The 18,919-nt window shown below is 43.1% G+C and overlaps 3 protein-coding genes across 7 annotated transcripts; 2 read left to right on the forward strand and 1 right to left on the reverse strand.

Annotated features, from left to right (window-relative positions):
- Positions 1 to 220: 220 nt before the first annotated feature.
- LOC131879816 (neurotrimin-like) lies at positions 221 to 17,310 on the reverse strand. Of its 4 annotated transcripts, none has more exons than XM_059226253.1 (11): positions 17,029 to 17,310; positions 12,648 to 12,779; positions 4,792 to 4,895; positions 4,464 to 4,671; positions 4,244 to 4,399; positions 4,036 to 4,161; positions 2,649 to 2,786; positions 2,172 to 2,321; positions 1,864 to 1,998; positions 1,529 to 1,627; positions 221 to 510 (listed from the first exon to the last, which is right to left on the reverse strand). In XM_059226253.1, the coding sequence occupies exons 1-11, from the start codon at positions 17,081 to 17,083 to the stop codon at positions 335 to 337; spliced, it is 1,479 nt and encodes a 492-aa protein (XP_059082236.1). In that variant the 5' UTR covers positions 17,084 to 17,310; the 3' UTR covers positions 221 to 334. The 4 variants fall into 4 exon arrangements, with proteins under 4 accessions (XP_059082236.1, XP_059082235.1, XP_059082237.1 ...); XM_059226252.1 differs by having other exon boundaries at positions 4,036 to 4,164; XM_059226254.1 differs by lacking the exon at positions 1,529 to 1,627 and having other exon boundaries at positions 4,036 to 4,164.
- On the forward strand, positions 7,598 to 12,149 carry LOC131879812 (1-phosphatidylinositol 4,5-bisphosphate phosphodiesterase eta-2-like). Of its 2 annotated transcripts, XM_059226245.1 has the most exons (5): positions 7,598 to 9,270; positions 9,341 to 9,476; positions 10,510 to 11,313; positions 11,529 to 11,701; positions 11,772 to 12,149. In XM_059226245.1, exons 1-5 carry the CDS (start codon positions 8,083 to 8,085, stop codon positions 12,063 to 12,065), a joined length of 2,595 nt encoding a protein of 864 aa, XP_059082228.1. In that variant the 5' UTR covers positions 7,598 to 8,082; the 3' UTR covers positions 12,066 to 12,149. The 2 variants fall into 2 exon arrangements, with proteins under 2 accessions (XP_059082228.1, XP_059082229.1); XM_059226246.1 differs by lacking the exon at positions 11,772 to 12,149 and having other exon boundaries at positions 11,564 to 11,698.
- Positions 14,780 to 17,100, forward strand: LOC131879818 (uncharacterized). The gene is made up of 2 exons (XM_059226257.1): positions 14,780 to 15,433; positions 16,066 to 17,100. Exons 1-2 carry the CDS (start codon positions 14,795 to 14,797, stop codon positions 16,552 to 16,554), a joined length of 1,128 nt encoding a protein of 375 aa, XP_059082240.1. The 5' UTR covers positions 14,780 to 14,794; the 3' UTR covers positions 16,555 to 17,100.
- Positions 17,311 to 18,919: the final 1,609 nt, after the last annotated feature.

An 18,919-nucleotide genomic window follows, 5' to 3' on the forward strand; every position in this document is an offset into this window, starting at 1 on the left:
TGGATTCATGTCACCTCCATGACAATCTGAATGTCAAAGCTAAAGAAGAGGGACTCAACTTTGATAAGAGCAAGCCAGAGAGAGAGAGAAATTCGGCGGTAAAATGTCACCTTGCTGACACTTGCAGTTTGATAGAATGCTTTGAAATCTGACGTGTCGGTTATAATCTTGGCCAGACTTGTTCGGAATCAAGATAGTTTGACAGGAATAAATTGAAGGATAGAAATGAGATCTTTATTATTCGACGCAGGTTTATCAATGAATTGAATTTCGTCACTTACGATGAACTGACAACAAAGTGAATGACACATAGTTCCGTTTATAACAAGTGCAGCTATACGAATGATATAACTTGAGTTCCCCTGCGCTGAGTCAGTCCAATCATAAGGACACTAAAAGTGCATGAAATGTAAGCGTAGTAAAACGTGAATGATCCAGAGATTCCATGAACTCCCGTGGAGGCCCGGCTATTGCTGTCTTTGCCCAGTCCAAACTTTTCGAAGAGTCCCTCTGAAATAGAGATAGGAATAAGCCATCACTAGTGAATTTTATTTGAATCATACATTTGCTAAGTCACGGACTTCTAGAAATATGGACTGCGAACGAGCTTCCCGGCAAATCGGCCTGCTCTTGGTCATGGCCACTCTAAACCACTTTTCGAATTAAAATAATAAAATAAGAAATGTATATCCCTTCAATTAACGGTAGGTCAATTTTATATCATTTACATGCAAAGTCGATTGTTTCAAAGTTATGTTGTCAAAAGCTTATGCAGCTGACCAAGAGCAGGCCGAAAATTCAAATTTTATGTAGTGTTTACTATATAACTTTGAACATGTCTCCTGAGTTCCCTAAGCCTATGTTTGAGCTCAAACTTGGCTGAGCTCATCTATTCAACAAGATCTTGTGGTCATATGAAGTGCTGATTTGGAATAAGATGAGCGGTTTAGGAGATGGGATATTTTTGCTTCCGTTTGCAGTCCATATCTCTAGAAGTCCGTGGCTAAGTCTGAGTGGTCAGAGTATGCAATGGGGTAACTCATGTGAATAAGCAATGGGATATTGTCTGTGGGCAAGACATAACATGCTTATTTCTTAAATACTCGTTCAGTTTGCAGCCGATTCAAACACAGTTTCAAAAATATGTGAACAGGTTAGCTGAATATTGCAAGGATATTTCAAGCGGTTTAATGACTCCTAAATACATATATTTAGTATACTATGAATTGACATTCTACTATTCGTCGAAATGACCCTTGGTCACGGATGGGTGTTGAAAAAGCTTGGGCTATACGGTTCGTAACATCCCTCCAAACTCAATCCAGTGTTGGCATGTCAGAAAAAATACCCTATGCTATATACAGTGTGCATTGAGTCCACCTATGAAACCTTGAAAACATGAGTCAACGAGTTTTATCTTGGTGTATTGTGAAAGGTACTTCTTTTCCAATAGCACAATGACAGAACATCTTGTTGTTATCTTCCTCACTTCTCCAAAGAAGTATTTGCCTTGCCCCCAAATTCTCACCGTATTCATCGTCAACTGGGGCCGTTGTGGGCTCATCAAAGGTGACAAGCTCCTTTTGTCTGCGGGAAGCTTCTTTCCTCCTTTTGGCCAATATCCTCTCTAGAACAGAGTAACTAACTAATAAATGAAACCCTACGAATTTGAAACCAAGACAATTATTACACATTCGACTACTAACAATGCAATCCATCACCAAACACGTACTACAAAATAGATATCTTTTTAAACCAGAGAAGAGCATTTTCCAAGCCTTATCTTAAAACAATATGTAACCATCAGGTTTCCCCAACCAAGGAACAGAGCACACCCAACCCACCCTTCGTTTGCACTAGTACCTTTTCGTCTTTCCTTAAGGCGTCGCCTATCGGCTGCACTGGTTGTGTCGACTTCGAACCATCCTTGAGTACTTTTGGCCGTTGTGGTGGTGGTGGTGGTGGCTAGGGTGGTGATGGTTGTCGGGGGCTTCACCTCTGGAAAGATAAGGCTTACACATACTGCATATGACTGGATGAACACGACGGTTTAATCTAGTTAAAACCATATGCTAGACAGACACCACCCACCCTCGTGTGGATGGAGCAATGCTAAGAATTCATCAGCTTAATTCAAGCGCCCTATCTTTACAGCTCGCAGGGGCACTCACCGTATAATGTTATGGAACCGTCGGATCCTCCCAATGAGTTCTTGGCCACACACTTGTATTCCATGAAGTCGGTCTTGGACACGTTCCGAATGCGGAGCTTCATGTACACCTTATATCCGCTATCCACGATGAGCGACTCGTATTTATTCCCTGCAAAAGACGATAAACCGATCAATTCCGAATCGCATTGCAGCCAAATGAAACCCCAACATATCTAAGGAACAGGGAGGGAAGAAAGATCATTAACAAATTCGAGCCCATTTTTCAGCTCAATGTCTAAATAGTGTTTGATTGTCTGCCACAATCCGTTGAAATGCGGAGGAGGTTAGAACAGTCTTGAGTTCTTACTGTTCCAAGCTCTTGGGTTTGATTATGAAGTTGCATGTGATTTTGGTTTAGGCTTCCAAATTCAATCAAACGTTCCTTACCATAAAAGTAGGCATACGGGTAGTTTTTTTTAGAATTCGAAAGCTATACCTGAAATAAGCATGGCGCCATCTTCTTTGATCCAATAGTTGATGGATTTGGGAAATGCCTCCGAATGGCATTCCAGTGTGATATCTTGCCCCACATAGGCGCCTTCAAGCTGACTGGGAATCCAAAACATTGGTGGAACTGCAAGTGAAGAGGTCTAGAATGAAAACCTCCAGGAAGAAAAGACATTCATAAGCAATCCCCAAGCTTAAGTAATATTTCAGAGATTGAGACCTGTTCTTGATTAGAATCGACCTGGTGGTATGTCTTTGATGCATCTTCGAAATGGAATTATACAATAAACGAACACATCTTGCGTTGTTTATTCATTATCTTCGACAAGCGTAAAGGTGCAAGAGCAACATTTGCTCTCCTTGAGTAATTGCTTGGTTTTCCTAAACTAGGGAGTCGGCTAAATTGCCATTCAAAGAAATAGAATTCACCCCTTTCCTCAAGAAGTGCCTCAGCAGAGCTACCCATTCTATTGCACTGTTCGTTTCGTTCCCCGCATTTAGAAAGGTATAAAATTGTCTTTGGTTGCCTCCTCGCTTCTTCGTTTCTTCGCCTCTTCGCCTCTTGGGTGAATGGCGAATTGAAAAGCCAACCCTTCTTCGCCTTCACAACAGAGGAATAGCGGGAGTAGAAGCAGTAGCACTAGGTTCCAAGGAGCTCTAACCCTTAGTGGAACTTGAGCCTCTTAAAATCAATGAGTGGAAAAACGTAATGACTATTTGCACTGGAGAAGGCAGCACCGTAAAAATATCAATGTTAATTCAATAACTGCAACAAACTGTGACATAGGGCACCTAATAATGGAATGCTTTAATTCCTACAAAACTCATGAGTGACGAATAGTTTTGGACCCATAGCTGCAGATATGATGATTTCTTCTTTTTTTGCTAGTGCCATGTCAGATTCTCAAATTCTTGTCGGGGGTAAAGGTACTTGATGTTCCTTCCCAAGCCATCTCACAAATGTGCACTCTTAAGGACAAGGAAGAAGGATAGAATGAGTCAAAATGCAAAGAACCACAGAACAGTGTGGAAGAACCAGATTCCGTGGCTACGCGCAGTCTCCGTGAGGCATTAGCGGCTAGGGCACACTCTGTACGAGAGTGAGTGCTTTTTTGAAGAAAAATCTTGAAGTCTAATCTAGAGAAGATCAAGTTTAGATTTATTACGTATCATCCCGAGAGATTGAAGTACCGAGACGCTTCTGCCACATTTTCAACACGATTCCAGGTGTGGGTTTCCTCCCTAGGGACCAGGCACAATGCGCGAGTGTTCTCACACAGGAACACCTTCAAGCGAGATGGAAGTTGTGACTACAGTATTTCTTATTCTCTTCGTGTCCTAGCTTTTACTCAATGAGTTTTACTCGAATCACTCACACTGAACTTTGATTCGATACTTCTTTGACGTCGACGGAGCAATTCCATTGGAGGCCACACACAAATAATCAGCCATGTGTAAGCGACTGATCTTTGGGATCCGCAAGGTGCGATTCTCGACGATGGCTGCTAAAATAGAGCAGAATCATTGACATTGATGGCATTCGGCACAGATTAGATTCATGGGGTCATGGAGCCTTTAGCCGACCTTTTCGTCCCTCAACCATGATATCTTCGCTATCTTCCCTCCTCCATACAATGTGAGGACGAGGATGACCCACGGCGTCACAGGAGAGAGTTAGATTATCGCCTTCTCGCACTACCAAATCTCCCTCATCATCCTTGTTAAGAATTCGAGGCGGAACTGAAAAAGTTCATTACAATGAATATGAGTATAGTCTTTTTGAAAAATCTGATGGACCACTTACCAACCACCTCCAAATAACCCGAGCGGTGTACCATGGGATCAGTGTTAATTTGACACATGTACCAGCCTCTATCAGATTGCTTGGCCCTTTGGATATGCAAATGCCATTGATTTGATGAGGGTCGGGATAAGGATATCCGTGGGTTGCGGGTTATCACATTATTATGGATTGATAAAATAGTTTGAGAATCCACACTAACCCAAGCGACCTGAAAGAAAAGGACACCTTAGATATATTTCCAACGTAATGTTCAAACTTTTGATCACGCAACCTCACTGAAAGTTATTTGCGGTATGGAAACCCCGAAAAATCCAACTTCGGATCTTACCTTGTAGTTATTGAGATTGTCAACCGCGCACCTGAGTTCAGCATTTTGTCCGATGGTGACTGTAACATTGTTTACCTTTTCCGGAAAGTAAGGCAACATTGAACCTACAAATGATAAAATTCATAGCACTTTAATTCACACCACATATCAAGGACTCAAAAATCACTATCGATCATTTCGGTTCTTAATTGTTACGTTTTCATTCATAACCTCGTTCATATTGTTTCTCATATTGACGGAAAATCCAATATGGTGGGAGAATGAATGATACGTCTATCATTATGTGACTGTCCTTACCTATAATTTGCCCTGAGCAGTGCTGATGAGGACCGTCATGAAAAAAGTTCCTGCATCATTTTCATTCTACTCGTTACCCAGCGATTTTGCTGAAACGTACATGCACCGAATGCTTCTGAACTGACACGATAGAGCTCCTTGACTTTGAGGAAGGAAATTCTCGATTTTGTGCAAGGGTACGACCGACATTTCCCAGGACATCTCATTGGCCTTTCTACCGCACCAGCCTTTACCGAGCTGTCTACGTCTGTCTTCGAAGTACAACATCTTAAAGTACGAAGTCTTAGTTTTTGAGCTCTTGAATGTACTAACGAGGCCAGACAAAACTCGTTTATCCCTTTCACGAAGTGGCGGGTTCACTTTTTGTTTGGTTTCTAGCCGTAAGGTGTCTCATTTGACCGTCATTTTGCAAGTCCTCCAGGGGTAATATGCCAGATCTGTTTAGTGCAGAGGTCAAAAAAGCTCAGTAATAACGAAACAATGCGGGTGAAATGTACTTCTGACTTTTGGCTCCATTTTAATGAGGAAATCCTTGTCTAGATATTGAACTAACATTTTGGCTGATATTTTGATACAAGCTAGTGATATATTGCAAAATTTAAAAAAAAACATGCGCGCTAAGCTCGGTTTGAACCAATGTTACCAGAAGCTCCATCCTCTAATAACAATTCAATAACATCATCATTTGAGTATTTCCCGGGATCAAAGTTAGTAGTTGTAAACGTGAAATAAACAATTGCATGGATTCTCCATTGACAATAAATGTGACTACAAATCACTACCGGCATGATTCGGCCAAATCAGAGAGATCAACTATTCAACTTTTTGATTAAAACGAACGCATTTGAAGTTGAAGGGATGGCTTTCTTTCCGTTGGAGAACCCAGCAGACTTGCAGTGCTCGAGTGATTTTGAGAAGGCGATGCGTTACAATCACGGTTCATAAGAACTTGCTCAAGACAAAAGTTGTGAAAAATGTACAAGTTAATGAGAGATGTAAAATTGAAAAATAAAAGCCTCAATGAATAAAATCCGTTTATCTTTAATGAAAGAAACTCTTTTTCCTAATGCTTAATGTTTCTATGACGAGCTTTGACCCTGATGAGATTTGAAGCCTACTTAGGAACAGTTAATGTTAACTGACAACAATTCACTTTTTTTATATTTCTTAATAATCAAGCCCTATAAGCAATTCCTAATCGACCAATATTATTCTGACCTCATAGATCAAACGACCGTGATTTCTTTTATGTAGACGCTACTTATATTGTTCCGTCGTTTGGGATCTAAATGCTCGCAAATGCATTTGGCTTCAAATTAACTGGCATTTAACATGGTAGCGTTTCTAGAAGTTGAAAAACTTCAAATCTGTGTTTTGGTCCTTTTTCTACCTCAAAGGAGCAGTGCGTCATTAGTGTTGGGCCTGATCAGGGACGACAATCATTCTTGGAACGAATCTCTTAAAACCACAATTGTGTTTTTGGTTGTATCTAGTAATTACCCATATTACAATCTACTCATGGTAAAGATAACTTTGTAAGCGGCACATTGCATTATCCCCATCATAGTATCTGTTCGAAATATGAACCATGAAGGGCTAAAACTAACTGATAATGCTTTTGGTAAAAGTTGTGCGTTCTTGAGTTCAACTCCTCTGAATCTATTTCTAAATATGTTTACCTGAAAATTTCTGTGGGCCCAAGTCTTTCAATTTTGCTAGATAAAGCCAAAAGACAAGCTTCCCAAGCCACAGTAGTCCTTGGCTTCCTCGATCATGAAGGCCAAGGCACTTGAAGGCCAAGATGAAAGCGCGACGAGGGAACAAAGTTCAGTTTCATTCAGCACCAAGAACAACTCGCGGCTGAGGTGAGGAAAAGAGGGCAAAAAATATATACACATCCCCCCTCAACACGCACACACACACGCACACACACACATGCACACACACACACACATGCACACACACACACATACGGTGTTGAGGACATTCTCGAAATTTTATTACTTTGCAATTGCCCAGCGGGGGCCGAAACAAACTTTGAGCTTCTGCGTGTAGTGTACGTTTATGTACATTAACATTACTCGATGTTCCATCCTACGTATTATCTGGGTTCAGGCCGAGGTGCGGTCATGAAATGTGTTGGCCTTTGTCAATACTGACAAAGATAAACTGAGGACAAATTGCTCTCCAAAATGGAACATTAAGGAGCACCCATGTTGTGATAAATCCTTCATATTTCATATGTTGTTGTTTACTCCCGTCAATGCACGTGATAGGTTCTTGGACCGCGTTTGACCATAGAGTACGAAAACACAGAAAACACTCAAGAGGAAGGTGAAGAAGGGAGGATGGGGGAGTGTTGCAAATATTGCGTTGGATTACAGCGTCAAACAAAATTCAAGTGGAAAAAGGCTGGACCGCAACATGATAAACCGATCTCGTCCCCTCCTTCAGCCTTGTGCTCTTCCGCGTTCTCTCTGACCGTTAACTGCTAATTGAGAGCTTGACGAGTTCATTTCTTTACCAATAGATTTAGTGATTTGCAATGGCAAGCAATCGTAAATAGGGCACCTTATCCTGCTTTCTTCACAGATTCCTGAGGTCAAGGCATTTTCGCTTCCCTTTGGGCCATGCCCAAAAGCCAGAGACCGTAATGAAGCGGGAACTAAGACGAAGACATATCTTACTTCCTCCGCGGACAAAAGGCCAACCCGTCGCTCTATTTCGGATGTTGTGCGAGTTGTATGTACCTACTTTGTATGCAGTACAGTTAAGCACGCTATCGAACCCTCCCAGACCTGCCTTCTTGAGTCAACGGATCAGTCTGGATCGAAGTTAGAATTTGTGTTCCCGTCTTCGTTTGAAGTGTGGGACTGAAACAGAAGTGATCCAAGAGTCCGGAGAAAAAGTGTGAGAGGCATTAGCTAATGGCATGACCCCTCGAGGACGTTCTTTAGACTGAGTTGTCACTTCAGCCCAGGTTGCCTCTCTGGCATGGAACCAGTGGATGAGAAAGGTGAATTTAGTGATTGTTCAGCTCCTTCAACACCCGAAATTGGGCTGGGGAGTGGTTCTCCGCCCTTTCATGTGCCTTCGCCCAGACTTCTGCGGTTCAAATCAGTGAGAACAAAGCCCAAATCCTTTTCAGCTTGGAAAGAGAGTGTTCGAAGTGCGTGTTCAGATGATGATCTCGAGATTCTCGTGAGAGGGTGCTATCTCTGGAAGATCAGAAAGAAAACGTTCCAAGGCATCACTTGCTATCGACGACGGTTCTACCTGAATCTGGACACTCTTTCCGTTGAATATGTGTCCGAACCTAGGCGATTCTCCCTCACCTTTGCCAAGGACACTAATCTCCTTTCGTCGTCTCCTGCGGTGGAAATGCCCGCCACACCTCCGATCGTGATTCCCGATTCGGATTCGAAACATTCCATTGATATCGCAAATATCGTCGAAGTTCGCCGAGGCTTCGCCACGGATACGTTCAATGTCGTTGAAAAGAAGGCTCACACATTCAAGGCCCTGGCTACATGTTTGAAGGCTGAGAACTGTTTCTCGCTCATCTTCGATTCCCATTACCGCACACCTTCATTGGATCTGGTGGCCGAAGACCAAAAGATTTGCAACAGTTGGGTGGCGAACATCAGCCGGATCATCAATGCCACGAAGAGCATCGAGATCCAGAAGGATTATGAGCTCTATCTTCGCAATCAGTTCCACACGGCTGATGAGAATCACAATGGGAATCTCACCCTGAACGAGTTCTCGGGGCTCCTCCAGCAGCTCAACATCAACCTCACCGAGAAGGAGATCTGTGCCATTTTCGATGAGGTCAACACCAATCGAACGGAAATCGATGGCGAACAAGTGATTGATGAGCAAGAGTTCCTCGAGTTCTATCACAACCTACTGGAGCGAGACGAACTCATCGAGATATTTCAAAACTATAGCTATTGCTACGACGGACTAGCGATGACCTTGTCAGAGTTGAAAAAATTTCTGGAGATTGAACAACACTGTGTAGCTGATGACGAAGAATGCCGTCAAATCATTAATGAGTTTGAGCCTTGCGGCTCCCGCAGAAGTCGCCTGCTTCTCAGTCCCGAGGGGTTCTCTCGGTTTTTTATGTTTTCAGATTCCAATGACCTTATCGACCATTCCAAGATAGAACACGTTTATCAGGTAAAGAATCTCAAAGAGTGAATACAACTCAACTGCTCATTGACATGCCTCGTCTGTTTGCGTTTTTCAGAACATGAATCACTCCCTATCTCATTACTTCATTTCCACATCTCACAATACCTACTTAGTAGGAAATCAAGTGACTTCGGAGAGCAGCATCGATGGATACATCCGTGCTCTCAAGGCCGGATGCCGATGCGTCGAACTAGGAACGAATCCGTTCATTGCCAATGAGACTTCATTTCCTTTCACCTTGTGATCAAATGATTGGGGTCAAGCTTTAACAAGGACATTGGGTCAGCGACGAGGTTGATCGAATGTCCTGCTTTCTCCCTGGGTGGTACAAATGAAAGTTTAGACAGAGGTGCAGATCCATTTTGACCAAGGGTCATGATCAGTTGGAAATTTTGTGCGCAAGAGTGCGCTAATGGGAGATGCACCTTCTTAAGTTTTAAGCGTGCAGGAGGCAAATTTTGTAGCATGTGTTGCTGTGACAAAGAGCCATCCACTTCATGCAAAGTCATTCCGTAATAACTTAATGGCTTATGGAATATATCTTCGCTGGGCAGTATTGAGACACCACCCATCATCAGATGGCAGACCGAGTGAAAGAGTTGTCATCAGACTCAATGATGAACATTACACGGCTTAATGGTTTAGTGCAGCAATGCTGGGTTATGGCAAGGATTAAGTAATTGGCGGGTAGTGGGAAAAAATGCCCTATTTGAAATGTGCGGAAATTTTGAGTTGGCCCTCGAGTGGTCTTCTTTCAGTATGCAAATTGGAAAGCTCTGAAAGTTCTCGTCTAATGGTGGTCCATGACGAAGCTTGAAGGTGTTTTATTTTTCCATGAGTAACTCCTTCCCCATAATTCACTTTGAAATGGTTGCCTTTTCATGGTTCTTCTTGATCCCTCCTCTTTCAACTCATGGTAGTGGAGAGTACTTAAGTTTTCGATCTGGTGTACGAACGCAGTTTAGTGTAGACCTGATGCCCCCTTCCCCCCCCTCCCCCGGCGGTTCTTCCTGCCCCTCTTTCAACCTCATCGGCCCACTTAATCTCCCCTTCGGCCTGAAACTCTTTTGAAAACTCATGAAGTCTCATTGCAACTTCTTCGCCGCGGTCTTCTGCTTCCTTTCCATATCGTCACTTCACTTTCCCTCCTTTATGCTCTGCTCCATCTCCCCTGGTCTCTTTGGTGGTATCCCACGTTCTTGTTTGGCGGGTGTGCTCTCCTCTTAGATTGCTGGGATGGACCACGGAGTGAACCCATTATTTATCACGGATGGACGCTGACATCCAAGCTCGACTTCAAGGAGGTTCTGATTGATGCTGTCAGGCCATACGCCTTTTACTCGTCCGAGTACCCTCTCATTCTGTCCATTGAAAACCATTGTTCCAAGAAGCAACAGGAGAAGATGGCAGAACATCTCACCGCTATTCTGGGAGACATGCTCTATGTGCAAGAAGTGGATCGAACGCGCACTCATCTCCCTTCGCCCAATGAGCTTAAGCGGAAAATACTGATCAAGGCCAAAAAGATCCAGAGCCCCAATTCAATGAACCAACAGCACTTTGAGTGTCCCGAGCAGCATGTCCAAACCCTTCCTTCCATTCTGTACAGTAATCCCCTTCACCAGCATTATTCCAAGCGAAAACACTCGGATTCGGTGGGATCTGTAGACACCGTGTCCAAGCGATTTTCCGACCTGGTCAATTACATGGAGTCCACGAAGTTCAGAGGATTTGAGGTGCCACGGCGTTATTGGGAGATGAGCTCTTTCGAAGAGAGCAAAGCCGTCCAAGTGGCTGCTTCCTCCCCGGAGAAGTTTGTCAATTACAACCGCCGCAACTTGAGCCGGATTTATCCACGAGGAACGAGGCTTTTTTCCTCTAATTTTGATCCCCTGCCACTTTGGCTCGTGGGTTGTCAAATGGTGGCCCTCAACTATCAGGCCAAGGATCGAAGGCTGATGTTCAATCGTGCCATGTTCCGACAGAATGGCCGATGTGGATACATCTTGAAGCCCACTTCATTACGAGGTAAACTTGACTCATCGCCATACCAGATTTGGGCTACTTGCACAAAATTTGGCTTGCTGTCCACTGCATCCCGAAAATGTTCCACTTCTTGATCCCGCGTTCCAACTTTGTTCGAGTGTCATAATTGCAAGTGGGGAAAACTTTTGTTTACAATACGTACGCGTGGTTCTGCAAACTATTTGAACAGAGCGATCTCTTGTCCTCACTATTTGCAGATGGAAAGTCGAGTCCAGATCCCAAAGTTTTACAGATTAAGATCATCAGTGGGCAGCACTTGCCAAAATCCGAGCAACGCATTAAAGGAGATATAATTGAGCCTTACGTGAAGGTCCGAGTCCGGGGCTATCCCGAGGACGAGGCTGAATATGTTACAAAAGTGATACCAAAGGTTAGTTTTCCACACAAAATTATCAATCTAATTTTAGTAAAGTCCACTGACATTGAATCTGAATTTTCAGAATGGGTTCAATCCAGTTTGGGCTGAGGTGGCCAAATTTCACATTCGACATCCAGACTTTGCTTTCATCGAATTCCGCGTAAAGAACCACGTGGACAGTTCCACTTCTCCGGATGAATATCTAGCCTCTTATGTGATCCCTGTGGACTTGATGCGACAAGGTTTCCGGCATGTCCAATTAGTTAATCTGGCAGGGATTCGCCTCACTCCCGCCACCCTGTTCGTACACGTGGAAATTTCGCCGGTTGAGAACAAGAGGAAAAATAACGCAACTCCCCCCACACAACCGCTTTAAATAAAAGAGCCTTATTGTTTGAATGGGCTATTGCTCAAGGATGTCTTCAAAATGAAATAAATTTACCACCCTTTTTCAAGCTGATGTCGATCACGGGTCTCTTGCGGTGCCTCTTTCTCTCTGGTTCTCTGACTCTCCGTAGATCTAACAAACTCAAGACAATCGTGCTAATCCAGGGACTAAACGAATTGTAATCCTTCTTGGTCATTCTAGTCACATCAGGAGAGATTTGGCGCCTCAGGAAATGGTTGTGCCATCTATCCCTTGACCACCAACTCTCAGCCAAATGACGTAGTTGGTCTGAAGTTGGTCCACTAATCCCAAAAACCAACGAGAGTTGTGACCCAACGAAAGAAGACGCCACACAAAGACCCTTAATGCCTAGAGATTGATGATTGAATGAACGGTGGAACAATCGGAGCACTCTCCTTTGTATATAGTAGGGGTCCAGCAGGGTTCAATGTGTAACTTTGATTGATTCGAGTATTGAATAGGTGCAGGAAAATTGAGGTCATGCATTACCTTGAAACACATCCAGAAAATGTATAAATAGTCGTCCATATTCGATCATATTTTGCTTACCTTCCTCCAAAAAGTGATCGTAATCTACTGAATGTCCAATCGTTTTGGATGATCCACTTGTTGCTGAGTTGACCTCGATTGACGGGGTTCTTTGAGTTCGCTGTCGATTCTTGGAGTTGGAATGTCTCTCAGCTAGAAAAGATCATCCAGTCGTAATTTTATGAAAATGAAGGGGGATCTCCTCAATTTACAATTTTTGGTCGTTCGCTCTTTCATTTACTTTCCCTCCCCCCTTTTCTTTAACTCTTTTTTTTTCTCTTGTCATTGGGCTCTGAGTTGGAATGTCAAAGGATTTCCACTTAAAAGTGAGGAAGTCAGTCAAGGAAGAAGAGACGACCAGCGGGCCACTTACTGTTCTGTATATGCAGTACTCCTACTACTACGTACTGTACGCGTACAAGTATTCTACTACACTAGGGTATCCCGGAGAACATCCTCCTCGTTGGTTCGTCGGTTCATTCCTCGTAGCTCGAGGCATTTATATATGTATGAACAATGTATGTGTGCTCTTCAATGGTGGAATTGTCGCAAGATAAAATTGATATCATTTGAAGCTGGCTTGCTTAGCTCAAGTCCTTGAACGATGGAAACTGAGCCAACCATCTCGACTGGTTGGAGCTCGATGGATAGAGAGCGAGTTGTCATCTTGTAAGGGCCTATATCCAAAAATCTGGTTCATTTTCAAGATGGAGGCTTCAACTATTGACAAATCCTATTCAATTGTTCCAAGGCTTTCTGATGACCCGGGAACAACATCATTGCATTGCATTGTCGGCACTTCTCACCGGCATTTCTTTGATTGTCGTCAAAATTTACTGCAAGTACATCTGTAACTGGCGCAAAACCATGTGTAGTGCCAGAAAAAATGTCATAATTCAAAACTGGGGTGCTCCATTGTCTCAAGTTGGCCATGTCAAGTCTTATACAAATCACCCCTATAATTTGTCAAGAGACAAGAAAAAGAAACTGTGGCCAAAGAGTCTCCTTCCTCAAGTTGAAACAACGAGCTGCGTTTAGTAATACTGAAGCGGCTCCCACACAGCGAAGGGGTTTAGTGTTCATTTCAGTCACTCAACATGGCTCACTGAAATGGAGTGTACTGCATGATGAACTGACAAAGATAGCAACAAACTTCCCAACGATTGCTACACATTGTTTGAAAGAAGTTCGAAGTGCATGCAAACTTTGGCGCTGACGCAATGTGGTTATTCGCATGAGAGAGAGCTGCTGTTGGATGATCGAGTCCAGAACTGATTCACTTCGTCATTGGTGGTGAAGGACCCAAGCAACATTAAAGACCGAATCAGACTTGCTGGACGTCTATGATGGTTCGGCTTTCATTACATTTGCATATCATTCAGCCCTCCAGTATTTCTGTTTTATGCAGTTTGGCTCTCAAATTATGCATATAATGCAGCCAAACGAAGATATTACGGTGTTGGAAGTGGTGGAACAAGTTTTATCTCGCTGACTCACCTAAAGGATTAGCAGTATTATTGGCGTCCATTTTGTTTTGTGATCGGGACATTTTGGTCTTGTTTCGCCATGTCAAAGCTAGATTCAAAACATGGCCGTGACAGGGGACATTGAACGTATTTGCACAGCTTGTTCCTTCTCGTCCTTCATTGCGATCATTAACAGAAATTGTTGGTCCCCTAAATCTGATGCAGTCTAAAGTTGGAGGGGAGTCCCCATTTTCGCTTAGTGAAATGAGCGAACTCCTCATCACCATACCCTTTGTTGTTCTGCATTGGCATACTAAGTCTTATTTTACCACTCTACTACTGTCGAGTATAAAAGACAATGAATTAAACAGAATTTGTCGCAATGCTCCGCTGAAACATACTTTGTCTTCAGTATTATTCCAATAAAAAGGCTTATCTTGGGTTCAACCAAATTCTGTCAACGCCCAAGACAACCAAAAACCATGAATAGGCCTCAATTGGAGACGTGGACCAATAGGCTGGTTTCTTACTTGTTTGTTATATAGCCTGATTGGAAAGGACGGGTTGGACGGGTATTCAGATGACTAATGGTTTGAAAATATCATTCGACTCGACAGAGCCACCTTACAAGGGAGTCTTTTTGTCCCTGGTTATCTCTTGAGGCATTTTGTTTCATTTGGATAGCTCTATTTGAAAGCGGCAATGGGACAAATCGGACGGCACAACAAGCCCTTGGGTGTATTTGTCTACTTGTGCCTGGTTCTCAGTCTCTCCTATTTGACCTATAAAGGCCCCATTTTGAACTATTTGAAGAATGAGACGTCGTATTTCGAATCACGCATAAAAGTGTCGTCTTTGAACCTTCCTGTGGCACTCCTGTGCCAACTTCCCGGCTTCAAATCCAATGTCACGTCCCAGGATATCATCAAAGATTTTGTTGCTCGCAATGATTACGAGGATCGGTTGGCCATGACAGCCGTGTATGATAATTTATTAAGCATTAAGGATGTCGTCGGTTCGATGGGTATCTTGGACGTGAAGGGCAATTATGTATCACAAACACTCGACCACTGGGGCTACATTCCAATCGATCTTCTTTTTGTTGGACAATGTTTCTACTTGCCCCTATCGCTATACAAGGACTCTTTTCTCAACAGAAATTCTCTGGTCATTGGATTGGGAACGACTTCCTCAGACATACCGTTGGAAGACAATACAATTTCTTTGCAATTTTTAGAAGAGAGTGAGCTGGGGTTACTCGGATTTGTCATGGAAGAATTGGGATCGGATCCAATACCCATTGATCTGGGTACAACCACACAATATCAACTCAGAATGAAGGTTCGGTAGGTCAAATGTTTGTGTGAGGATAACGATAAGAAGCTCATCATAGTAGTACATCGTCGTACCGAATCACTTAAACTCGGATTATGTTTCTCAATGCAAATCACTATGGAATTCATTGGATGTCAAAGCACGTAATTTACCAATGCCATAATTCAAGAGATCAGCCGATCATTTGTTCTGTCTCTCCCACTCTGATGAGCTCTATTAGACACTATGAATAGTTAGAACAAAAGCCCCTAGGGCATTACACAAACAAATAGATAAATAAGTAAATGTTAAAAATGGACGCCACGTTTTTAGAACGGACAAATTGGTACTTATCCTCGATATGGCGTAAAATATAGCCTTTCTGAGATGACGCTAGCCTTGGCATTGATAAGAATATACTCAAGTTCTCGGAAACAAAAGGTTTTAGCCATAGATTCGGCTTCTAGGGAAAGGCAAAAAAACGCTTTTGTATAGTCCGTTCGAAGCGGTACTTTAACAGGGAGGTATTCAGCATGATTCTATGGCTGAAAAGAAGATTTGGGCCTTGAAGGGAAACCAACCTTTTTAAAATGGAAGCATTTGTAAATTGGTGAAATGAGCATTTGCATTTATGAGTTCCTCCTGATTTTGTATTCCAGAGAATCACTCGAATTCGCAAATGCCAACCCGATCAAGGAAAGTCATTGTCCCAATGTCTGATTAATCACAAAGACGAAAGATACCCAATGTGCCAATGGCGGGATCTCATGAATAACACATGTCGGAATGCCACCCAATACATGAACCGGCTAAAGCAGTCGTTCATGAGGAACTCATATGAGTCCATCCGAAATGAAACTGGTTGTCTGCTGCCTTGTCAAAGGATCCATTACTCAACAAGGATCGCTCTCCAAACAAAATTAGCTAGATCCATTGCACACGAACCACACTCCACCATCCACATTCAATTGAACATGGACGATCGAGTGGCTCATCTAACCGAGTATCAGGTTTTTAATCTATACGACTTGGCCTCGGGATTTGGAGGTTTGGCTGGGCTTTTCTTAGGATTGTCTATCTGGGGGTGTTTCAAATATCTTCGAAATGCCTTCCAATTACTTGGACTCCAATGGGAAACGCCTACATGAATTGGAAGGCAAGCCAATTCAAGAATTGTGTCGCTTTGGTTTGAATTTGCCGGCAGAGCCCGAAACTCTGGATTTACTGCTTTTAGTGTTATCGTTTTACTTATAAGTACAACGCTGTACGCTCGTACATTACTTGGCACAATATTATCAAAACCCACGGTGGGGATGTCAATGAATACAAATTGATTCCAAATATTATATACCATTTTCTCAATAAAGCAACGTAAGGGAAATCTGCAGTGGGAGGAATGAAAAAAGGTATTTTCTTATTGGAACTCGATACATATTTAGAGTTATTGTTATTTCATCAAATGTGCTAGCATTTTGTTCATAATTCATGATCTCGTTCACCAAATGTTCAATCGGTCTCCCATTCGAATCAATAAACAAAGCGATTATGTCCTCTTATAGCTCAGCTTGTGACAATGAAGTCTACATTGCAGACTAGTTTGATGGAATAAGAATGCTTCTTACCTGTTTTGGCATGCACAATGGTGAGGAGAACGAAGAGGATCAGAAAAGGCTTCATGGTAATTATTTGTTCTATGTGCCACCCGCTACTAGGATCGACTGATTTTTTCCGTCTAAGAGATCCAAACTGGGACAGAGGACACGGATATGCCTTCTCAAAGACGTCGTCATGGTCCACTATTGTTCCCGAGCATCCCCCTTCATCCCGAGTCTTCCTTCGTTCTTCGTTCTTTTTCCTCTGCCAGCATCCAAGTTCCAAGCGCCTTTTTCCCGCCAAAAGCCGCTTCTCAAGTTTGATCATCGCCACAGATCATCGCAGAAGATAAGACAACCTCCAAGGATAGGGTAGTAGTCGGCTCTCTCATATATCTCCAAGAGAGAGGCTCTTTACTTATGCAAAGTGCTAGTTTCAAAAGATATTAATTCCATGGTAAGCATTCACTCTTGTTTTATCTCATTTGACCATCTGTGGATCTGAGTGGAACATTGCCTTGCGCCATGCGCAACCAGCCAATTGAGGGGGGGGGGGGAGGGGAGATTTCCTGAGTGGAAAACAGAGCGTGCGTGCGTGCGTGCGTGTGCGGGACACAAGTGTGGAAACAATCGAGATTTGGATATTCCTGTCCTTAATAGTAAAAGAAACTGTCATAGCTGTGGTGTGGAAGGCTAACCAGAGGAAAATAAAGCCTCTTCCTCTCTTTCCTCTCTCGCTCACCTTCCTTTTCAGAGATGGTCATGACACTATTCATTGGCTTTATTTAGAGATGCTTTACCTGAAGCCTTCAGAGAAGATTGTTACGTCAAAGTTGAAGGAACGTTTTTTCATCGAAGGGTATATTGGCGCATCATTTTGTTACCATACATTTTTAGAGATTTCTCCATCTTACCTTCAAACACAAGGCATGACGACCTATGAACGAGATTTGAAATCTTGGGACGCCTCAAAAACACAAAAAGTGGTCAAACTGTGGTTTGCTGTGCCTAAACCCAGACCCTTTGTATACAAGGGCTTTAGAACAAGGTAGCCAGAAACGCGGAGCATCTCTTAGATCGAGGAGGATGAGACCCGACCCACAAAATTGGTCCGGGGTCCCTTGACAATTGTCAACTCATCTGAAGACAGACTTGAGTACTGTGGACCGAACGACCACCTTGTTTTGGACAAAGACAGGAAAAGTCCACCACTCATCAATATTATGAAGGAGAAGGGACTTGCTATGTATACCATTTTGGTCTTCAAATAATATCAGCATTATTCATTAATTTCCATTTATAGCGGTCGTTTTTTCTGGCCAGCAAATGGAGACCAATGCGTAAGATGGTAGAGGACGAATGGTAATTGATTTAATTGCTCCATTTCCCTACTCGGTCTCTGACTAGTACGGTTGCCTTAAAGGCCGAGGTAATAGGTCTCGGTGGGTCGCTCCAAAGATCAGCTCGTCGAGTTATGGAAACAAATTGACCAAGCCAACAAAATTTCTTTTCTCCATCGGGAGAGAGCGGGATTCGATTTGTTCCCGGTAAGAATGGGAAATGGAAGGAGAGAAGAGAGTAGAGAGAGAGGTTAATGGATTTCATCTCGACACCCATGGACCCCTTTTTCGGTTGCGCTCGGGTGGCTCGTGGTTCCCTTTCCGTTCCATGCGATACATACCGTACGCCACGACAATGCAATACAATTCACTACAATGGGATGTGGGTTGGTCTGAATGACCCATGGGGGCATTGTGTCCCGGGAGTTGATCCTGAAATTGGAGGTGAAGTTTTGTATCCCTACAGACACCGTTGAGAAACGATCCACCATGGTACAATGTTAGGGAGCTCGGAAATCTTGTTGTGGACATCTATTAGGGTCCCAAAATCCCCGATCAGTAAGAAAGCCAATTGAGCAAGT

Source organism: Tigriopus californicus, chromosome 4 (assembly GCF_007210705.1).
Source record: "Tigriopus californicus strain San Diego chromosome 4, Tcal_SD_v2.1, whole genome shotgun sequence".
NCBI classification, from domain to species: domain Eukaryota; kingdom Metazoa; phylum Arthropoda; class Copepoda; order Harpacticoida; family Harpacticidae; genus Tigriopus; species Tigriopus californicus.